This window comes from Pomacea canaliculata, linkage group LG5 (assembly GCF_003073045.1).
Source record: "Pomacea canaliculata isolate SZHN2017 linkage group LG5, ASM307304v1, whole genome shotgun sequence".
NCBI lineage: Eukaryota > Metazoa > Mollusca > Gastropoda > Architaenioglossa > Ampullariidae > Pomacea > Pomacea canaliculata.
In genome coordinates this window covers 2,715,194-2,733,882 of record NC_037594.1, presented here as the reverse complement: position 1 = coordinate 2,733,882, position 18,689 = coordinate 2,715,194, and the positions used below count along the sequence as shown (strand labels likewise).

The 18,689-nt window shown below is 42.7% G+C and overlaps 1 protein-coding gene across 5 annotated transcripts in view; it reads right to left on the bottom strand.

Moving 5' to 3' along the window:
• Positions 1 to 8,497: 8,497 nt before the first annotated feature.
• The window catches only part of LOC112564070 (protein phosphatase 1 regulatory subunit 3B-like), a 34,701-nt gene continuing 24,509 nt past the window's right edge, over positions 8,498 to 18,689 (bottom strand). For 4 of the 5 annotated variants that reach the window (XM_025238648.1, XM_025238647.1, XM_025238649.1 and 1 more), the window contains one exon: positions 8,498 to 13,283. In XM_025238648.1, coding sequence (XP_025094433.1) covers positions 12,277 to 13,283 — 1,007 coding nt within the window. In that variant the 3' untranslated portion in view covers positions 8,498 to 12,276. Of the gene's footprint in view, positions 13,284 to 15,973; positions 16,147 to 18,689 lie in introns of those variants that run through there. The other variant, XM_025238650.1, reaches the window with a different exon arrangement.

Here is an 18,689-nt window from a genome sequence, read left to right as displayed (position 1 = left end):
ACAATTGTCTAAGGTGGTGGTCATGCAAGCTGACGAACTCGAGGAAAATCTATGTCCATCATTCGTTGTCCATACATATTCCGATCTATTCGCAGAACTGGCTTGGACATGAACCAGGACAGTATTCTAACACCTGCCTCTGGTCGTAAACCGCGGACCATAACTCTCCCACCTGTGTGAATGCAGAATCACCTGTCAGCCACTTTGGAGACGTCAGGGCCGCCGAGAGCCAGCCCGGGCCCCGGGACAGACCTCTCCGGGCCCCTTGTACTTGTAATCGTAAATTATTTTCCCAGTATATAATGTATGTTTACAATTCGAATCTCAATATCTACACTCAAACTCAACTTCTGCATGTGTAATGCTTGGGTGTTCTGTCCTTAGACCTTTCTTTAAAAGAAAAAGAAAAGGAGAAGAAGAAAAGAAAATCCACTGACCAAGGCCGGGCCCCTTGACAGCCGCGGGCCCGGGTACACCAGACCCCCTGTCCCCCTCTCGTCAGGCCTGGGAGACGTCAAGCTACATTTACATGTCCGTCCCCCCCCCCCTCATTCTCTGCTTACCCCTCATACACAACAAGTTAATGATCTTCAGAAGGTCATTTTTCAAAAGTTATTTCACGCTGTTCGTTAACTCGTAGACAACGGCTCGTAAAAGAGAGTAGATTTTTGTCTTTCACTTTTCTAGCTCTTGTCACGATAACTCGCGTGTACAGTAGTAGCAATGACTGGGTACATACTTAAAGTCTGAAGAAATAGTTCGAGTCCGTTCTCGAGATGCAAGTCTTTGAACACTACCATCGCCACCTGCGTTTTAGAAAGAGGTGAAGAGTTCATTTCCTGCGGCAACACGGAAGTTGGCTTGTGTTCTAGAAACATATTCTTCCTTTAATTAAAACACTACGATGCCTAATCAGCGAGACTTCACTGAAACTTTTACTGCTCGTCGAAGAGAATTTGTCAGCTAGAAATTAAAGACATCAGTCTTTTCAGATTTCAAGATAGTTGGGGGTGACAATTTTGACTTTATTCATCACACCCTGAAAGTTGGAGCGGAAGAAAGAATGTGTATGTGTGTGTGTAGGGGGGGGGGGGGAGAGCGCATTAGTGTATCAGCTTGTGCGTGTGTGTGTGTGCTTTCATGGACGTGTGTTTGTGCGTTTGTACAGACTGGACTGGTTGCCGAACATCACCAGTGGACATAGTTGTCTGCCCAGGAGGCAGACTCAGCCTCAGGTAACAGGAGAAGATGTCGCGTAGGACTGGGGAGGAGGGAATGGGGGTTGGGGGGTTGGGGTAGTGGACAGAAGCAGGGAGCCACAAAAACCTTCTCATAAGGTCAGGAAGAGTGTAAGCAGCACAAAGCACGCGCACAGCAGCCTGTACTGTCGCTGAGAAGCACCGGTGGTTTATACCCTGACCACGACAGAAGTGTAAAAAAGAGAGAGTGGTGGAGGTGAGAATAAACAGCCGGAAACATGATTATGGATGGAGAAGGGACGTACATGTAAATATGATATTCTGACAACGAAGTTTTATTTAAAGAGGAACTTGGCTTGAAGAATACGGTGGCCGTGGTGCTAGTTGTGGTGGACAACAACAATGAGGATGAAAAGAACAGAATGAAAGTGCGACGGTCGAACTAAAAGTAGGATAAGAAAAATAAAAGAAGAAAACATGAAGGGCTGAAGTACCACAAAGCTTTTCTGTCGATCCGTCTCTCACCCTCCCACCTTTCCCCCACCCTACCCCATCCCACGTTCCACCCACAAGCCGGTGAATGTGTTTACGGTGGTAGTCACGGCTGCAGTCCCTCTGACTGGTAAACCACGTGAGCTGCTTCAACGGTTGCGCAACTCAAATTTAATTCGGCTGAGGTTTGTAGAACAGTGCAACTTACTTTCTATCTACTCCCACCCTACTTCGCCCCCCCCCCTTTTGCCGTTATGCTGACGTCACGCATTTCGACATGCAGCCTTGTAATCGGTCGACTTACAGGCATCTGATCCCACGTCCACTGTTTTCTCTCTGTGACATTTTGTGAATCGAAAGCTAGAGTCTGCTGCTGCTACTGCTGCTGGTGTGTGGTGGCGGCGGCTTGTGCGTGCGTGTTTGTGTATGAAATGTGCATTTAATACCTCTACTGAAAGAGTGTGTACCTGTGTGTAAAGCACTTTGACGTGCATACAGGTATAAAGAATCGCAAAAATATTTGTTGTAACTGTATCCGAAGTGTTTATGAATATTACAAATAATAACTATTTATATATCTCTCAGTATGCACGCGCACGCGTTCATGTATGTTAGAGAAAATTACAGTTTATCGTTTTAATTAAATTTTATTGCAAATTTTAACGCTTTCTCGTCGAGATGGCGCCTCCAACACTGACAGGGCAACAACCAACCAAATCTCTCTCTTATGTCTTCAGTTCGTCTTTTATTTACATTCTTTTGAAATCGCACTGAAACCTGGGCTGAATTTTGGATTAGAAGTATGCATTCAAAACGACAAAAGACGGAAGAGAGAAGGGAGTAAATTACTGTCCTGCAATGGGTCTAACTGTTATGATAATTATGACAGTTTAAAACTCAGAGATTTTTATTAAAGAAAATATTAACAGACTTGCCTGTCGTAATAACAAAACAAAACAGAAAAAAGCAGCTTGCAGGCACGAAGAGATTGCTCCCATCCTTACACCCATCACTCCAGTGCGCCGCCACCGACAAACGCGAAAACACCTGCACGCGCCTCGCATCTTCTGATTAGTCTTTGGTTAGTATGCGTTGTTTATGGACATCTTTTCTTGCCACATGGCTCATTTTCTGCAAGCCGGAAGATGTGGGACATGGCAAAACATCGAAGGATGAATCCTGACGTTTCTCGTTCATGCTCTTTTTTTTTTTTTAATAGACTGACGGGCGTGTGTGTATGTGCGTGAGTGCACAGAGGTTACATTTTCTTTGTGCATGAAGATGACAGTTGATTTTACGCAGACTACAGCATTATTTCCCCTACATACTTTTTCTCCTTATCATGACAGGCGACTTTCTACCTCCCTCACATTTTCCCGAGTGAGGTCCTCGCTCGTGAAGCCAGCTACCCTTACTATAAGGCAAAGTACTCAAGGTGAACTTTGACCTCCCCAGCTCCCTGACCAAGCTATCTGAGGATAGCTGTTTGCTCTGACATCTAGAGAGATATTTAAAAATGTTATATTCAGTTTCCAATAATTTTCCCTCACAAAAGAGGATCACTTGAGTGCTCTACAGCGGTCTCTGAGATTGTACCCACCTGCTTGACAGTAAATCTTCTGAAGTTATGCCTCACTCCGATAAAATGATCTGTACAACAATTACATGCATTCTTGTAGCTATTCGTTCACATGTCTTTTAGGAGAATCATGGGGATCTCTTCTACCTCCGATGGTATAGGCTGCTAAAGGTGTATCCTTGCATTCAGTGTACTCTTTCTTTAAATCCATTTATTTTTACTATGTCCCCAAATACTACATACATCACAGAAATCCCGACAGCAGAATGGAGTTCTTTACATTCCTTGTCTGAGGTTGGGCAGGCTGGACTATTTTCCCCGTCAGAATGGAGAGATTTTCCAAACCGAAACTAAAACGTGGTCTGCTTCACGGACGGAAGCGAGAATTCCACCTGCTTCCTGCGGATACAGCGCCCCGCTCTCAGGACCATGTTTTTGGCTGTTGTTTTTTGTTGTTGTTTTAACTGAATGCTCTGCACGATAACACTGACCTTGCTCTGAGCCTTGCACATGCTGACCTTTGCTACCGTGTCCTGGATTCAAGCCTTTTCGTCATGCGACCTCTGACCTTTATTTTACGCCTTGGTTTTATTGTTGATGCTGTGCGATTATCGAGGTATTAATTGTATTAATGTCTTAAAATGTGATTTGTTCCTTTTTTTAAAACATCGCTTCTGGTAGAGAGTGATTTTAATTACTCGGCATGCTCAGCTTGTTTACCTCTGCTACTGAAGTGTCCTGGATTCAAGCCTTTTCGACACTCGACCTCTGACCTTGATGAGTTCACACCTTGTTTTTAGCGTGTGCATGCACTGAGCGCAGTCTGTAACCAGACATGACTTGCTTCATCTTTTTTCTCCAAAACATCGCTTAGTGGGGAACAGTTTCAAATTATTCGGCATTTACTGTAGAGAAAAGAGATAAAAAGTAAAGAACATTTATCTTTGAATGTGTGTTCGTGGCTGAACTGTAGAACTGGAAAATGAATCTCTCTCTCTGATTGCTTCAGGACCTCCTGTACAACGCAGGCCAGCTCATTAACTCATTACATTTTTAATTCCCCATTTTTGTACATATACTCTGATTTTCTTCTTGTTTTATTATTCATTTTTTCTCTCGTAATGATGGGAATTATATTTCTTTTATGCATGGCGTTCGAGGGCTGGACTTTAAAAAAAATATATCTTTGCTTATTCTATTACCCTCGCTAATAAAGACTTGTTTATCTTTTTCTCTCTTCTCCCACATCTCTACATGAAAATAACTCTCCAATTACTCCACAAAAAAGTAATAATACAAAATTGATACCATACTCGACTAATTTCAATTAACAGGTATATGAAGCGTAGTTTATATGCTTTATTAGCATACATAGACATCTCTCTACCTGTATATTACATAATCCTTGTATTTTGCCATAATCAGTTTATATATCTATCGCAAACCTAATATGTATACTTGTCTTAGATCTGCTGTTGCAGTAATACTTTCTCTAATCCAAAATGTTTCTATAGCAGCAGTAGCTTTTTTCCCTTCAGTTCTCACATGAAACAAAAAGATTTCTCTGGTTGTTAACAAGAACATGAGTACAGTCTGGGGTCAAGGCTACTTGCCAGACCCCCTGCAAGCTTCTTTGCGCACGAATTGTATGTTCTGCGGTAATGGTCAATAGCCCAATAGCCCAGCAAATGTTGGTGAGGAGGGAATAAGTGGTTCACTGTGTCTAGAGCAGGAAAGGAGGAAGGCAGAGCCCAACCCCATCTTTCCGTTGTCCTTACCTCCCCGGAAAAATCAGGTACCCGTTTATAAAAGGAAGACAGAGCCACAGAGGCCAGATTCCCTGCGACAAGCCTCAAGAATTCTACACACTGACCGCCAGGCTACTCCACCCCTTCGTACACATTTGTGCATTTTTTATTTTAAGAAAATCGTTTTCCACCTGTTCCCTCTCGCCCACAAACTCCTCGAAAATTTCACAGCCCCCCACCACACCCAGCGTGGCTGGGGTTGGAGCGCACATCTGCTTCCTGCCTTGTGTACTTTCTACGTCCGTCGTCTGCCGCGTCTGATTCCAAGGCAACCATTGTCTGCTTTTCACACGAACCACTCCCAGAGTCGCCAAAATTAGCGCCTGATGGGGGAGAAAAAAACACTTCTGGCTTTCAGAGGCCCCAAGGTATGCCTTCCAGATGACATATACGGCTTTACACACACACACAGCTTTTTCACATACACATACCACGCGAATATATTATTTATTTTGTTCATCTCTGTCTTACACACACACACACCCCTGACACCACATTGTACCTCCATCTTGGTCACACTACATATAATACATACTACAGACTATAGCACAGGTTACTACATATCATCAGTACCTGGTGCTGGCTTGTCATCGCTACTGAGCGAGATTGAAAGGTCTTACGGTTCAAATCTTGTCTTTGGTCGCAAATCTCTCTCTCTCTGGGTGCTGGCCAGGCTGTCAAGGTACCCTGACCTTCACTACCCAGCGCCACTGTCGCGTGAAATCATGACAAATATGAAATGTCGATTATACAACCACTCAAACCAACCAACCGACCCTGTCGCAGGTCCCAGTAATCTTATGAAAAGCCTGAGACATTCATCGTCAGTGATGCTGGTTAATCCAGGCTTCCTACACGCGTGACTGGTACGTGACTGAGACGTGACTGAGACGTGACTCGCATCGTCTTCGTTTGTTCAGGGCTGTGACCGCAGTCACACATGAGTAAACTGTCAACGATTTTCTCTGAACAAGAAAACAGCATGTGTGCATCACTTGTACATTGCCAGTATAAAATAATCTTAATAATCTAATAATGCTCGCAATGTATTGAGGGCAGCACCACAGGACCTACAGACCTCAAAAGGTGTCTTGGATGCCCTGGCCTCCACAGATGACATAAATCTACCATCTCTGGTATCGTCTGCCAGCCACATGGCGCCTGTGAGAGAAGTCAACTTGATGTTATTACACGTTCAGTACGAGGACCAACGGGAGTTCATAAAGATCATGTTGCGCCCTGACTAAAGGAGATAAGAGTTCACCTCATCAGTCTCCCTGAGGTAGATCACTTAAGGTATCGTCTTACCATCACCACTTACTTGACTGATGAGTTTGTTGTTTCTGAAATACTGTTGCTTTGCTTTGGAGTGACCCACAGACCTGATGGTGTCTAATTTTAGTTTTGTTTTTACATTTTTAAAAAAATTTTGAACGCTGTTTTCCCCTTGCCCTCACCTCTTACTCTGTCCACCAAAAAGTTTCTAAAAAACAGGGGAAGACATTGTGATTAGTCGCGGGCTGGGGACAGAATAAATACCTGATAGGTAATAAATACATGATAGGTACCTGATCATGAAGGACTTTAATTACATGCGGAGCCTTTGACATGTAATGCCTTAGACACGGTAAACCATTTACAGATGAAGAGCTAACAAGCAGACGAAGAAGACGAACGTGAGAGGTTTAGAAAAAGGAAAAGAAGTGAGGGAAAAGGTGAAGAAAAAGTAAGGGAATGGGCAAAAAAAGAATGAGGATTGAACACGAAACGTAGTGCTTCGTAATCATTGACAGACCACGGTGTGTGCTTTTTAAAGCCAGAGACCGAAGGAAGAGAGGAGAGAAGGTGGCGGGAAGAGATGACTGGGGAGGGATGAGGGAGGCAGTCGTCAGGGACAGTTCAAAGCCCGCTGGACAGAAGTGCAAGGAGGAGGTGCTGAGGTGACTGACCCCTTACTGCTGTTTACAAAGCAAACAAGCCAAGAAATCCAATCTAAAAAATAAAATTAAATACAGCCAACACACTTAGGTACTCCTTGAACCGTCGTTTGCACAAACACAAACATGGGATAACAAACAAACAAACTCAACGAGAGCAGATGATCAACTGGCACCGAGAATTGTTCAAGGACCGGTGTGCTTGCTTGCGGTAAACTCAACAGAACTTTTTAAACTCTCTTCCCTCTCTTTTTTAAATGTGCCGAACGCCATCTAGCCCTCCTCCAATATCTAATCTCATTATTCTTTTTCTTTTTCTTTTTCTTCTTCCGCTAAAATTTCTCTGATCTTTTCAAATTATAAAAATGTCGTTCAAACACTTTTCTTAATATAAACAAAATTACAAGCCCTCATGACTTGGTATGTTAGGTTTCTGTTGATTCTGCATATAGACATACGGTGTATATATAAACAACTAAAGAATGACATTTGTGCTCCTATGACTCTTTGACCCTCGGGACTTCAAAAGATAATTTTAAGTTTGCAGACTTAAGAATGGATGATGAAAAAAAATAACGGAAAGAGGACTACGATAATTAGTTTACTACAATGATATCAGCTTCCCAAACAATTCTGTAGAACTGTAAACCACTTCCCCTCCCGACATTCTGTTTAGTTACACTAACGTTTCTATGATGATAACTCACCACAAAGTAAACAAAGTAATCACAGGTCAAACTGACAAAAAACCTCTTTTGCAATCAGATGAAGCATTCTACAGAATTGACCCCTGTACCTGGATATTTACTCTTTCCCTACCTCGTAGCTCTAACTTTACATTTGTATCTACCTCTGCATGTACCTCTGTACACACAGCGCTGTCATCAAACGCATATTTTTGCGATGATTATTCTTGCTGTCACCTCTGATAGGGGCAAGGGTGAGGCCAAGCCTACGAGATGACCCAGTGGGTCATGGTCACCTGGTGACCATCAACACCTGCTTTGTTTTCTTGTTCCTAATCGACCCCCAGTGGAGCTTAGGGCCGCAACTACACCGCGCTAAGTGCTTGTGTTGTGTTTGCGGTTTGTGTTGCAGGGGTTGTTTTACAGGGTGGGTTGCTAGCCCCACGCCCAACCCTCCCCTTTCATCCGAGCTGGGACCGGCAGGTTACCCGGGGGGGTTTCCAAGCGGAGTTGACACCTGCTTTGTAGCAGCAGGAAAGCTCCTTCTCATTAAGCTCTTCGATTATCTCACTCTTCAACTCCATCTTTTGTTTCAAAGCTGCTGTTCACTTTTTTCCTATCTGGTTTGCATATTCTTTCTGATCTCTTAAACCCAGAACAGGAAACATGTATTGTGAATGTCAACAAACTTTGCTCACTCATTCAGAAATCCACTCTGTGTATGTTTGTGTGTGTGTGCTTGCAGTAAGGATGATTAGAAGACCAACAAGAGATACAAAGGCAGACTGGGAGAGTATTTTCACATTCTCTTTAATTTCCTGTATTACAAGCCATACACAGCTCTGCATTACATATCAGATACAGCATTGCATTACACATTATATCACAAAGCCCACCATTACATGTAAGGCTAAACACACAGACATACACACAAAATCCTGCATCACATGTCTGTCATGTAATATACAGCTCACTGGCACTTTCATATGACAGTCAACTAGTCTGCACAATGCGGTACTGGTCCTTTAGTCACCACTCTTTATTCAATATCTCCTTAAGGTTACTCAGGCTTCACCCAAATTCCAGTACAGTTCAAGATTCCACAGCATCTATCACATGCCAACACTGGAAACAAAACAAGTCAGTACGGAATGCTTTGCATCTACAGCTAAGCACATTGCAGACCAAAAAAAAAAAAAGAAAGAAAAAACAAAGCAAAGAAAAAGGTGAGACAGAGACAGCAGTTTGACTTTATTTCTATTGACACCATTAAATATGAGGATAGCAAGCAACATGGCAAGGCACAGTGGCGAGTGAGTGAGTGTGTGAGTGTGTGAGTGAGACTTTTAATAAAGTCATTATTCTCAGAACAAATTTTCATTTTTGCTTTTTCCCATTCCCTTCTCTTCTTTTATTGACGGTGAATAAATATGTGTTTTTCTTTGCAGTTGATTTCAGGTCTTCAAGTGGTACTTGATCAAAAAATAAATAAAATACCACAAATTGAAAAGCACTATTCATCCAACATACCTGTGTGGTGAGTTCACACAAACAGGTGAAAATGCAAGTAAGTCACTACTCTAAGTACAGGTGAGACTTGGCATCGTTGTGAACGGTAAATATACACTACTGTGAACACTAGTAAGGAAATCAAAGAATTATCTTAAAGAACAAACTCAAAGTTACAGTCGTGAGTAGTGAATCACCTACACTTTGCTGAAAGTGTTTGCAATACACCGGAGGAGACAAGATATTACAGCGCTACACCACACAGCAATGGAAGACACCAAGACGTGTTGCTAGCAATAATAATGATAAAAAGATACTGAGTGTGCAGTCAGTTGTTATTTATTTGGGGAAATAAGGTAGAGAAGAAAAGACATGGATACCCCCCTCACACAATAAAAAATAAAAACAAAGTTTGCCCAGAAGTGCAGTCTCTGCCACCTCACTCCCAAACGAGGACGGAAAGGTCACGGGATTATTTTTACCTGTATATATGCTTATTTGCAGTCAGCTTTGTTGTTAAATGAACAGAAGTTTAGACTCAAACTGCTTGAGATAAAATAGAACTTTAATGAACTCGAGACACTAAATATTTTTGATTACTCCTGGCTAACTGTGGTGAGAGCTAAGCCGAGACCGTACCTGTAGTTGGGTTGAAGCCACTGCAATACCTCTCTTACCTGTGTTGTTTAAAAAATAAATGTTGGCATCTAATCGGTGCAGAGCTCAGTGCACAGAGGTTATGACTGCGTTCACCTTGCATAATATCCTTGCGAGCTGGTATACAAAGAGATAGAGACCCTTAACAGGCTACAAAGCTTGGGAAAGCTGGTGGTAAACACCTTTCCCGCTGACAAGCTGTGGGCCACGAAACCAAACCCACCCATTCTGAAAAAAAAAAACCAAAACAACAACAACAGCACTCGTTCACTCCCATCAATTGCCGTATTCCTCCACAACACTACCCCCCCTTCATCTCGTGATGCAGCCAGGTACAAATGCGTTTCTAGCATCCGACGTGCACCTCGGTGCGGAGCGTGCCTGGCACGCGCAACTGCGGGCTGGTGTTTGCACCTGCGGTACACTTACCGCTGTGTACTTATCTGTGGATTAGGAAGCAGTGCGCAGTTTACCTCGTGGTTTCTGAACAGAACTGAGACCACTGATGTATGGCTTCTCTCACATCTACTGTCTTATCCCGGATTTGGAAAATCCTCCTACGCCGTCCCACCCTCCTGACGGCGGGATCAGCCTTTGACAATGTCCATGAATGTGAAGGATTTGCTTTTATTTGCAATAATTTTGCTGCAGGTAGAATTGTAATTAGGGCCATGTTTCCTCAATGGCAAGAAGATATCGACAGTATGCAAAATCCGCGTTAAGGTGGACAATCCCAGTTAATCCCTACTGAGGGAGGGAGGCGATTGCTGGCTTCCTAACACCTCCCCATCTGTATAAAGTATAAATCTTCTGAATGTGAGCAAATCTTCCAGTGTTTGCACCGCCAACTGGTCATGTTCACACTAACATCAACATGACAGATTTTATATTCTTTGCAAAGGATTATTCCGTCTCCACCTACATGGCCAAAAATTCTTGTCAACTTCTGTACAAGCTTTCATACAAATTTGCCAAATGAAATACTTATCGCTTAGTCTTGGGTTACTTAATAACCCCTAACATGTCTTGAGAGCTATTTTCTACCAATGTTTTGGGTCTTTTTTTTCTAAAAATTTAAAGTAGGTGTTTGTATGTGTAGGGGAGAGAGGGTCTGCACAAGTAAGAGAAGTTGTACAACAGTTGTATTTGCATGTACACCTTCACCCTCCTGATTGAGTGCAAAAAGTAAAAAATGTAAGAAAACACACACAATCCTTTCCAAATTCTGCACAGATCAGTACTGAAGCCATCAATAAGGAAATATAATTTAATTATCTCACTGCATACACAAGTCAGATTTATATATCTTTCTCAACTTTTATCACATTTTTCTTCTTCAACCTTCCACTTAGTTCTGTCACATAGCACATTCTGATTCTCACAGCAGTATGAAATACTGATTTACCTATAAAGACTCCTTAGCAAGTATATCACAACTGAAAATGATTTCCATCCCCCATCCCTAGCTCTGTAGAGTGTATCAGTTTGTACACTTACAATCAAACAGTACAGAAAATGCCCTTAAACTGAGTTCCAAATCCTGGAAAATAAGAATCTGTGATCAATAATTACTTTGCAACTGTTTCATTCAAATCAAAAATTTAATTTATTCCATTCATTTTTCGTCACTGCACTCTTACTTTATAGCAGCACCACACCCATGTTCTTGATGGGTTTCTTCCAAACAAGCTTTAAAACAGATCTTTGTATCCTTCAGTTTTTTTTTTAAGTAGCTTCTAGGATCTAGCTGAAACCTACCATTGAATTCTCTGTGAACAATATATACAAATTAAAAATATGCACTCCCTGTCAATCATATCACAGGTAGAGCATACAAATGAAATAATGCAGCCCATCAGCAGAACCTTAGGCTACTAGCTGATGATGGTCACTACACTGGTATCTGCACACTGAAAAACTTGTCAACATTTGAACAAGTCTTCACTACAATGATCGCAACAGACTGGTTGTTGATGGTGACCACCAATTACAATGCATCAACTATGCTGTAATCATTCAGACATAGGAATGCATCGAAAAGTCTGCGAATGTCTTTGCTTCCTATGGGTGAGAAAACCATTAAGGAGTTTTTAACCATAAGCTTGCCTGATGTTTGGTTGCATCAGAAAGTCCCCGCACTTGCTGTTATGCCCCAACCTGCCAAACCTCGTGCAGAATGCCTAGGATTGCCTCTGCCTAGGACTTTTTCAAACTCTGACAACGAAAACGACAGTGAATTTCAGCCATCAACCTGCTTCGTATCTATTCTGAAACAATCAGCTTGATACCACACACCTGGTGCAAATGGGTGTAAGCATGGCATGGCCTGCATGGTGACATATCCTAATGTGAGTGACTATAAAGAGGATTTGTTGACCATATGGCCCATAACAGAACAGTTATCATCAATCACCAGTAGGGCACAGATGTATCTGCATGATGCCAGGCCGCATAGTCTGTCAGTGATGAGGGACCAAACTCTGGCATGTTGCTGTTAAAGTTCAAAATCCCTGGGGCACGATCAAAAGTCTCAAATACAATGACATAGTTGTTTCCACTATTGTTGTCCCAAAACTGGCCTTGCTCTGCATTGAAGCACACAGCAAACTGAACTGAACTTGATCTGTCACATGTTGGAGGAACCTCAAAGCGAAAGGTGAAGGTGTCATATATATTGGGCAAACCACTCCCATCACTTGGTCCAGGAGTGAACAAAGCTGGAACATCAGTGTGGGTCTCCCATGCGTCACATGTAAATCGCACAAACACTCTTTTCTCAAAGGAAATGTTCTTCACCTTGATCGTGCCAACCACGTCATAGTCTTTCAGAATGACATTCTCTAAGGATACTTTGTTGTACTCCAGCTTATCCCTGAATGCCATGTATTCAGAAGCTGGCTGGGAAAAGGTGAGTTTTAGAGGTGGCTTGCCTGTTGCCCCTGCCTGAGCCCCTTGAGTCAGGTGGGCCAGTACTTCTGCTTTCAATCTTGGAGGCACATCTGATGGCTCTGACAAAATGCGCACTGTGGCCAGAGCCATCCCACTCTGATCAGCAAAAGAAACCCTCTTCCTGATCCGTCCTGGGGAGGTTGGACTGGTTGGAGTAGGTGATGATTCTTCCTCTGAAATATTTGCCAGCTGGGTGTCAGACTTGCAGATAATGGGTTTGAGGGGACCTTTGTGTCCGTTGATGGAAGGGCTATTATGAGATGTGTTGTCTACAGGCTCTTTGACCTGCCAGTTCTCATGCGGGGATACAAGCGGCATGAAATTCTGCCAGGATGGGGAAAGACTGTAACTGATGAAGTCGAAGCCAGTAGCTGGGGGACTTGCTGACAGAAGGTAGGGAGAGAAGTCGACTGGCATCCTGGCATGGGGTCTCTCTGATATGGGGGCTACTTCCAACATCTGAAAGTCTGCAACATCATCAAAAATGTCCACTAATAAGCATGCCTATGAAGCATCAAACTCACAAATTTTTTGTTCAAGAAAATCAGTTTAAATGTAAATCCATCATCCAACCATCCTATTTTCAGTAAATTCCAATTGAATTATATGTAATCAACAACAGTGACTTTTCATACAAACAGAAAGCCCTTCAATCTAATAATAATAATAAAGTTAATTTGGATAGTGCTTTTCCCCACCATTAAGAGCAGGCTCAAAGTGCTTTACTGAAAAGAAAAATCCACAAACATAATAATAATGGATGCTGGTCTCAAAAACAATAAGTTTTAGTGTTCTTATCATTATTTATGCTCACTTCTTTCCCACCAAATCCGGACTTTAAGTTGATTTTCGCAGACCAAGGTCAGTATAGGCAATGTCTTGAACATCAAGTGTAGGCCAGCAAAAAGAAAAATTCGTCAGAATACCAAATCTGAAGTTTGAGGGCAAGCCAGTTGAGAGAAGAGCACAGTCCAGGTACTAAAGAAGTGAAGGCGACAGCAATCAGTAACACGCAGGGAGCAAGATGGAAGATGACAAAAAACATATCTCATCACCAGATGACAGTGTGAAGTGCGTAGATCCACAATCTAATCAATACAACATGTAGAAACCTATGTAGTTCATCAACCAACACCGGAAATCAGCATGGTCCACAATGGTCGACAATGCCAGAGTAGTTAAAAGTATGTACAGTCAAAAATCAAAACAATATGGCAAAACGAAGAAAAGGAGACAAAAGCTGTTATTAGAAGATCACTGTTGTAACAAATGATGCAGCACAAGCGCTGAAAACAATCCACAATAGAAGTGAACAGCACCACCAAACATCACAAATGAGTAAGAGAAACCAAAAGATCCACAGATGCGACAAAACGACAAAGTGCTGGTCCCCTCCAGCCGGTTAGGCGATGGGATATCACTCCTCCCCAAACACAGATGGATTAAGAAGATATGCAAGAAACATATCACTGCCACTGTCATATGGTCTTTCCTTAAGACCATCATCAGCAACCCTATAGCCTTTCCTCTGTAGTTTTGTGTAATGTGCTATCTGTGATTATTGTGACTTACTAGGCACACAGTGCAGTGCAAGCCCTCGATCTCATATAGAGTCTGATGCTGCACTCAAGAAACTTGAGCTATATGTTGTGCTTATTTATATACATATATAACATCTTCCTTGTGACCTGTTTTATATCATAAGACTACATATAGCATACCTAGCATGCATTTATGTGTAAGCCAATATGCACGTATGCACACACCTTGGAGTGATGATAGGACTGATAATGTGACACTTTTTTCATTATTATTATTTGGTTATGACAACCATCTTTAAAGTATTTCAAAGTTCTGGCCATGTTTTCCATGAGATGAGCAGATTATAAACTATTATTCTGTGCCCCTTCATTTCCTTTTCATGCAAGCCTTTTGTTAGTCCATTCCAGAATTGTTGGCCTTAATAAAATCTATAGACCAGTGGTGCAGGAACCAGAGAGGCAAGGAGAATAAAAACTGTCTCCTCTAAAAAGATACTGTGGGGGCATGAAAGTGAATGTTGTTCACTGTCAGCATGGAGTTCCCCCCTCCTCCCGCCAAAAAAAAAAAAGCAGAACATCTTCCTATATGCCACTGCACAATTGGGGAGAAATGAGCAAGCTAGATCCCCATTCATACTTTTATATCCATATTAGGACACATAAACTGTGAATGTAATAAAACAGGACTTGGGTGGGTGGAAGTATATGCATAAACATATCAGACCCAACATTTGAACCCACTGCCTGTGATATCAATTTAAAACCTGAGCCAAGTTTTAGTTTAGCACTATACCTTACTAAACTGCGGGCAGAACTGTCAATAAATCACATTTGTAAGCGTGGATCGAGGCGCTGTACACAACAGACTACAAACGAATCGACAGACAAACATAAAAGAAGCACATGCGTCAGCAAAATAATGATTCCATGACAACTGTCCATTTTTTAAAATTTGACTAAAATAAATCTTTTCTTTTTGGGGACCTTCAGTTGTGGCGCTAACACTACTTTGCATTTAAATCTCAAGATCTGCAACCACCAATTAAAAAATTGCTCATTATCCTACACCTGCTGTGTCGGCGGGCGAACATTACAGTTCGTCCTTGACTCAAAACTTCGCTGGAGGTAGCCACGTCCGTGCTGAAGCTGATCACACCATGGACGTGTATTTAGTTCGTGATCACACGATTCACGCCTGATCATGCCAGCCGACATGTACTGATACAACCAAACCCGCGTTATTACACTGGTATAAGACATTACAATTCCATCGCCGGAATAATGAGACAACTGAGTACATAACAAGACTTCAATATGAGTACCCGAGCCGGTTCTACAACCTACATGTTGCTGATCAGAAGTGTCGTCTGCTCCAGTGAGGACGTCTGCTTACAACTCTCATCAAAGAAACGTATGATGGACTCATACAACGACAATGCTACGAGAACAATCATTCTCCGTAGATCTTTATTTTAAAATAACGCTGAACTTTGGTGACAGTAATCTCAGTGATAATTCTGTTTACCTCAGAGCGCCAAAGCCGCATAACTCTGTTCGGTAACAAACGGCTTCAGTGAGACAGACCTAAGCCATCAGCTGTGTAACATTCTACTTACTTTATGTGTTTCCAAGCAGTGCACAAGAAAACTGTGTAAAGTCCTCTTTACACTGTCAGTGTACAGGAGCCCGAAATGTTTCCTCCTTCCCCAGAGCACAAGCCAGGCGAACTGCACAATCAGTCGTCTGTTCGCCGAGGTGTACAGATGTACATCAATGATTTCAAGGTCACCTACGTCATAGCACCTCACAGCGCACGTGACGGCGAGACCTCAGCCAATCAGAATATCATTGAATAACAGACTCGACCAATGAGAAGCAAGGTCACAGTGTGGCGAGAAGCCATGGCTGTGCATGACGCCGGGAGGAAAACACGGTGCGGAGGGCTGGCTTCGCGAGGCAAGGCTTGTGGTGCAGGGTATGTACGTGAGACAGTCACCACACGCTTGTACACGCCTCAGCACAGTGTGATGACTGCATCGTGGAAAGAACAAGAAGACACGAGCAGGCTTCAGCTCTGGTGTTGACAAGGGACATGACAAGTCGTCTCTCTCGTTCAGCAGTTACAGACATGTTTATTAAAACTCTTCTAGCATTCCTAATAGCAGACTTACAAAATCTTCACGAGAACGAATATTCTGCAATAATAATGTATTAAAGGAACAGCGCAGAATTATCACAAATATGAACGAATCTTTAAAAAATTCCTTCGTTTAAAATTTGGTAGCATCATCACCACGCTGATCAGTCGATGCATGTTGCGTTGTAATTTTTTTAAAAAGAGTACTCTACCTTTTTCCAGCTGAGCTCTAGATGTTAAAATGTATGTCTGCTTATCGTGACATCCTTGTAAATAATAATATATTAAAAAAACTGCATTTCTGTTTACCACACACACAAGGAAAAAGATCCTTATCTATTATCTGTATCTGTACTTCCTAACTACGTGTTATTCAGACATATTTATTCAAACATTTATACTGCCAGCTGTATTGATAATAAAATTTGCATATGAGAAATCATGATGCGCTTCCCCAGTGGTCTGACTTCAACGTAATAACGATGACACATTCATAGAACAGACTAGGATTGGTTATGTCCTAATTAAATCTTATCTCGACAGATACTGCGTGTGTCAGTGAAAGCTCATTCATTCTCGTGTGTAAACAGCGATTCTTAGTTTTAGTTCGCCCCTAAACCACCATCCCATCACACACTTGAAAAGATTATTTCTGGCGTAAAGACGATAGAGTTGTTGCTATAGTCTCTCGGCTGAAGCATCCTATCCATCCCAGCTACCCACAGCCGAGTCGAGGAATGGAGAAGAGGAATCAAGAAATGGGGGAGTAGATTGATTTGAATTTTTTTTTCGTCCCTGGAGAGCGCCATGTGCAACAGAGGACGAGTTACAGCGAAGAGAATTGTTTGCCTTATTGTCTCGGCGACCTTCATTACACATCTTTATTTTTCGTGCTTTTTTTGCGTCTCGGTAATGCGAATTCGGCTCTTTTTTAGCCATAGTGGTGTCTGGCATCTAGGATACTTTGACTGGTTGGTTTGCTTTTTTTTTTTTTAACCGACAGATCAGCGCTGGATTTCATCCACTTCATCCTGGGGGTAGGGGAAGAGACCTCAGAAAAATCTCGCTCCACAAGGGGCGCGTTGAAGCACGACGGTGACCGCTAATGACAACACCCACACATCGTAACGACTGCTAACGGACGTCCCGTTGTCCAGACAGTTAATCTCACGACTTTGACTGGAGGTCTTCCCTCACGGTCATTCCACATGATTGGCCGTACAGACCGTTGGTGGGCGGGGCTGGCGAGTCCTCCCAGTCAAGGTAGTAGGGGGCGGACTCCTAGACGTGGGGTCAAACCCTCCTGGCCCGAGACCTTTTTATCCAGCGCCACTGTTTGCCCTTGCGTCCCAGCACGTTCACCGTAAACAAGGCAGTTAGGGACCGTGATAGGACAGTTGCCCTCAGTGAGGCCTGCCTCTGATATATCGTATCTCAAATGACCTACACCTAAAACACAGTGGTGTAGGAACCAGGGGTCAAGGGGTCAGCCGCTCCCTCAGAGAAGATACTGAGAAGGCAAGAATGTGATAACCGTTCGCTGTCAGCATGGAGTTTGTGAAACACACACATATCCCCCCCCCCCCCCCGCCAAAGCCGAGCATCTTCCTCCGCCACTACAACATCATACACCCACACGCTCACAACCAGCAATTCGTGAGCATCTGAACTGAGGAAGGTATAAATGATTTCAAGTGCCTATCACTGCAAGCAGAGTTTTGCTTTGGCATCCGTGATCGCTGTTTTGATCATCTTGAACGGCCGAGTGAACAGACCAAAGTCTTCCCAGAAACCTGGTTTGACCCGGACGACTTGGTTATCGATAAGCCTCAATTGTTTCCTGATGTGTAAAAGACAGTTCCCTGATCTTCTGGTTATTTGTAGGTGAGGCGTTAGAAATCAGATTGGTCATTTTCTCTGGGCCAGCCTTTTTTCTTTTTCTCTCTTTTTTTTTTTTTTTGGTATAGGCCATAGGGTATGGGTATCGCCTCTCTCTCGCTACCTTACCTTCTAAGGAGGCAGGTACTTCGACTAGTGAGTCTACTTGTGATGGAGGGAGAGCGCCCCAAAAAGGATCGAACCATCTAATGTGCGCACTAGTTATCCCTTTCTCCTAACGCCGTAGGTGTAATATTATAATAATTTGACCCCTCTACCTCACAGAAATTACCAGATTCGATGAATCAGAGATTCCG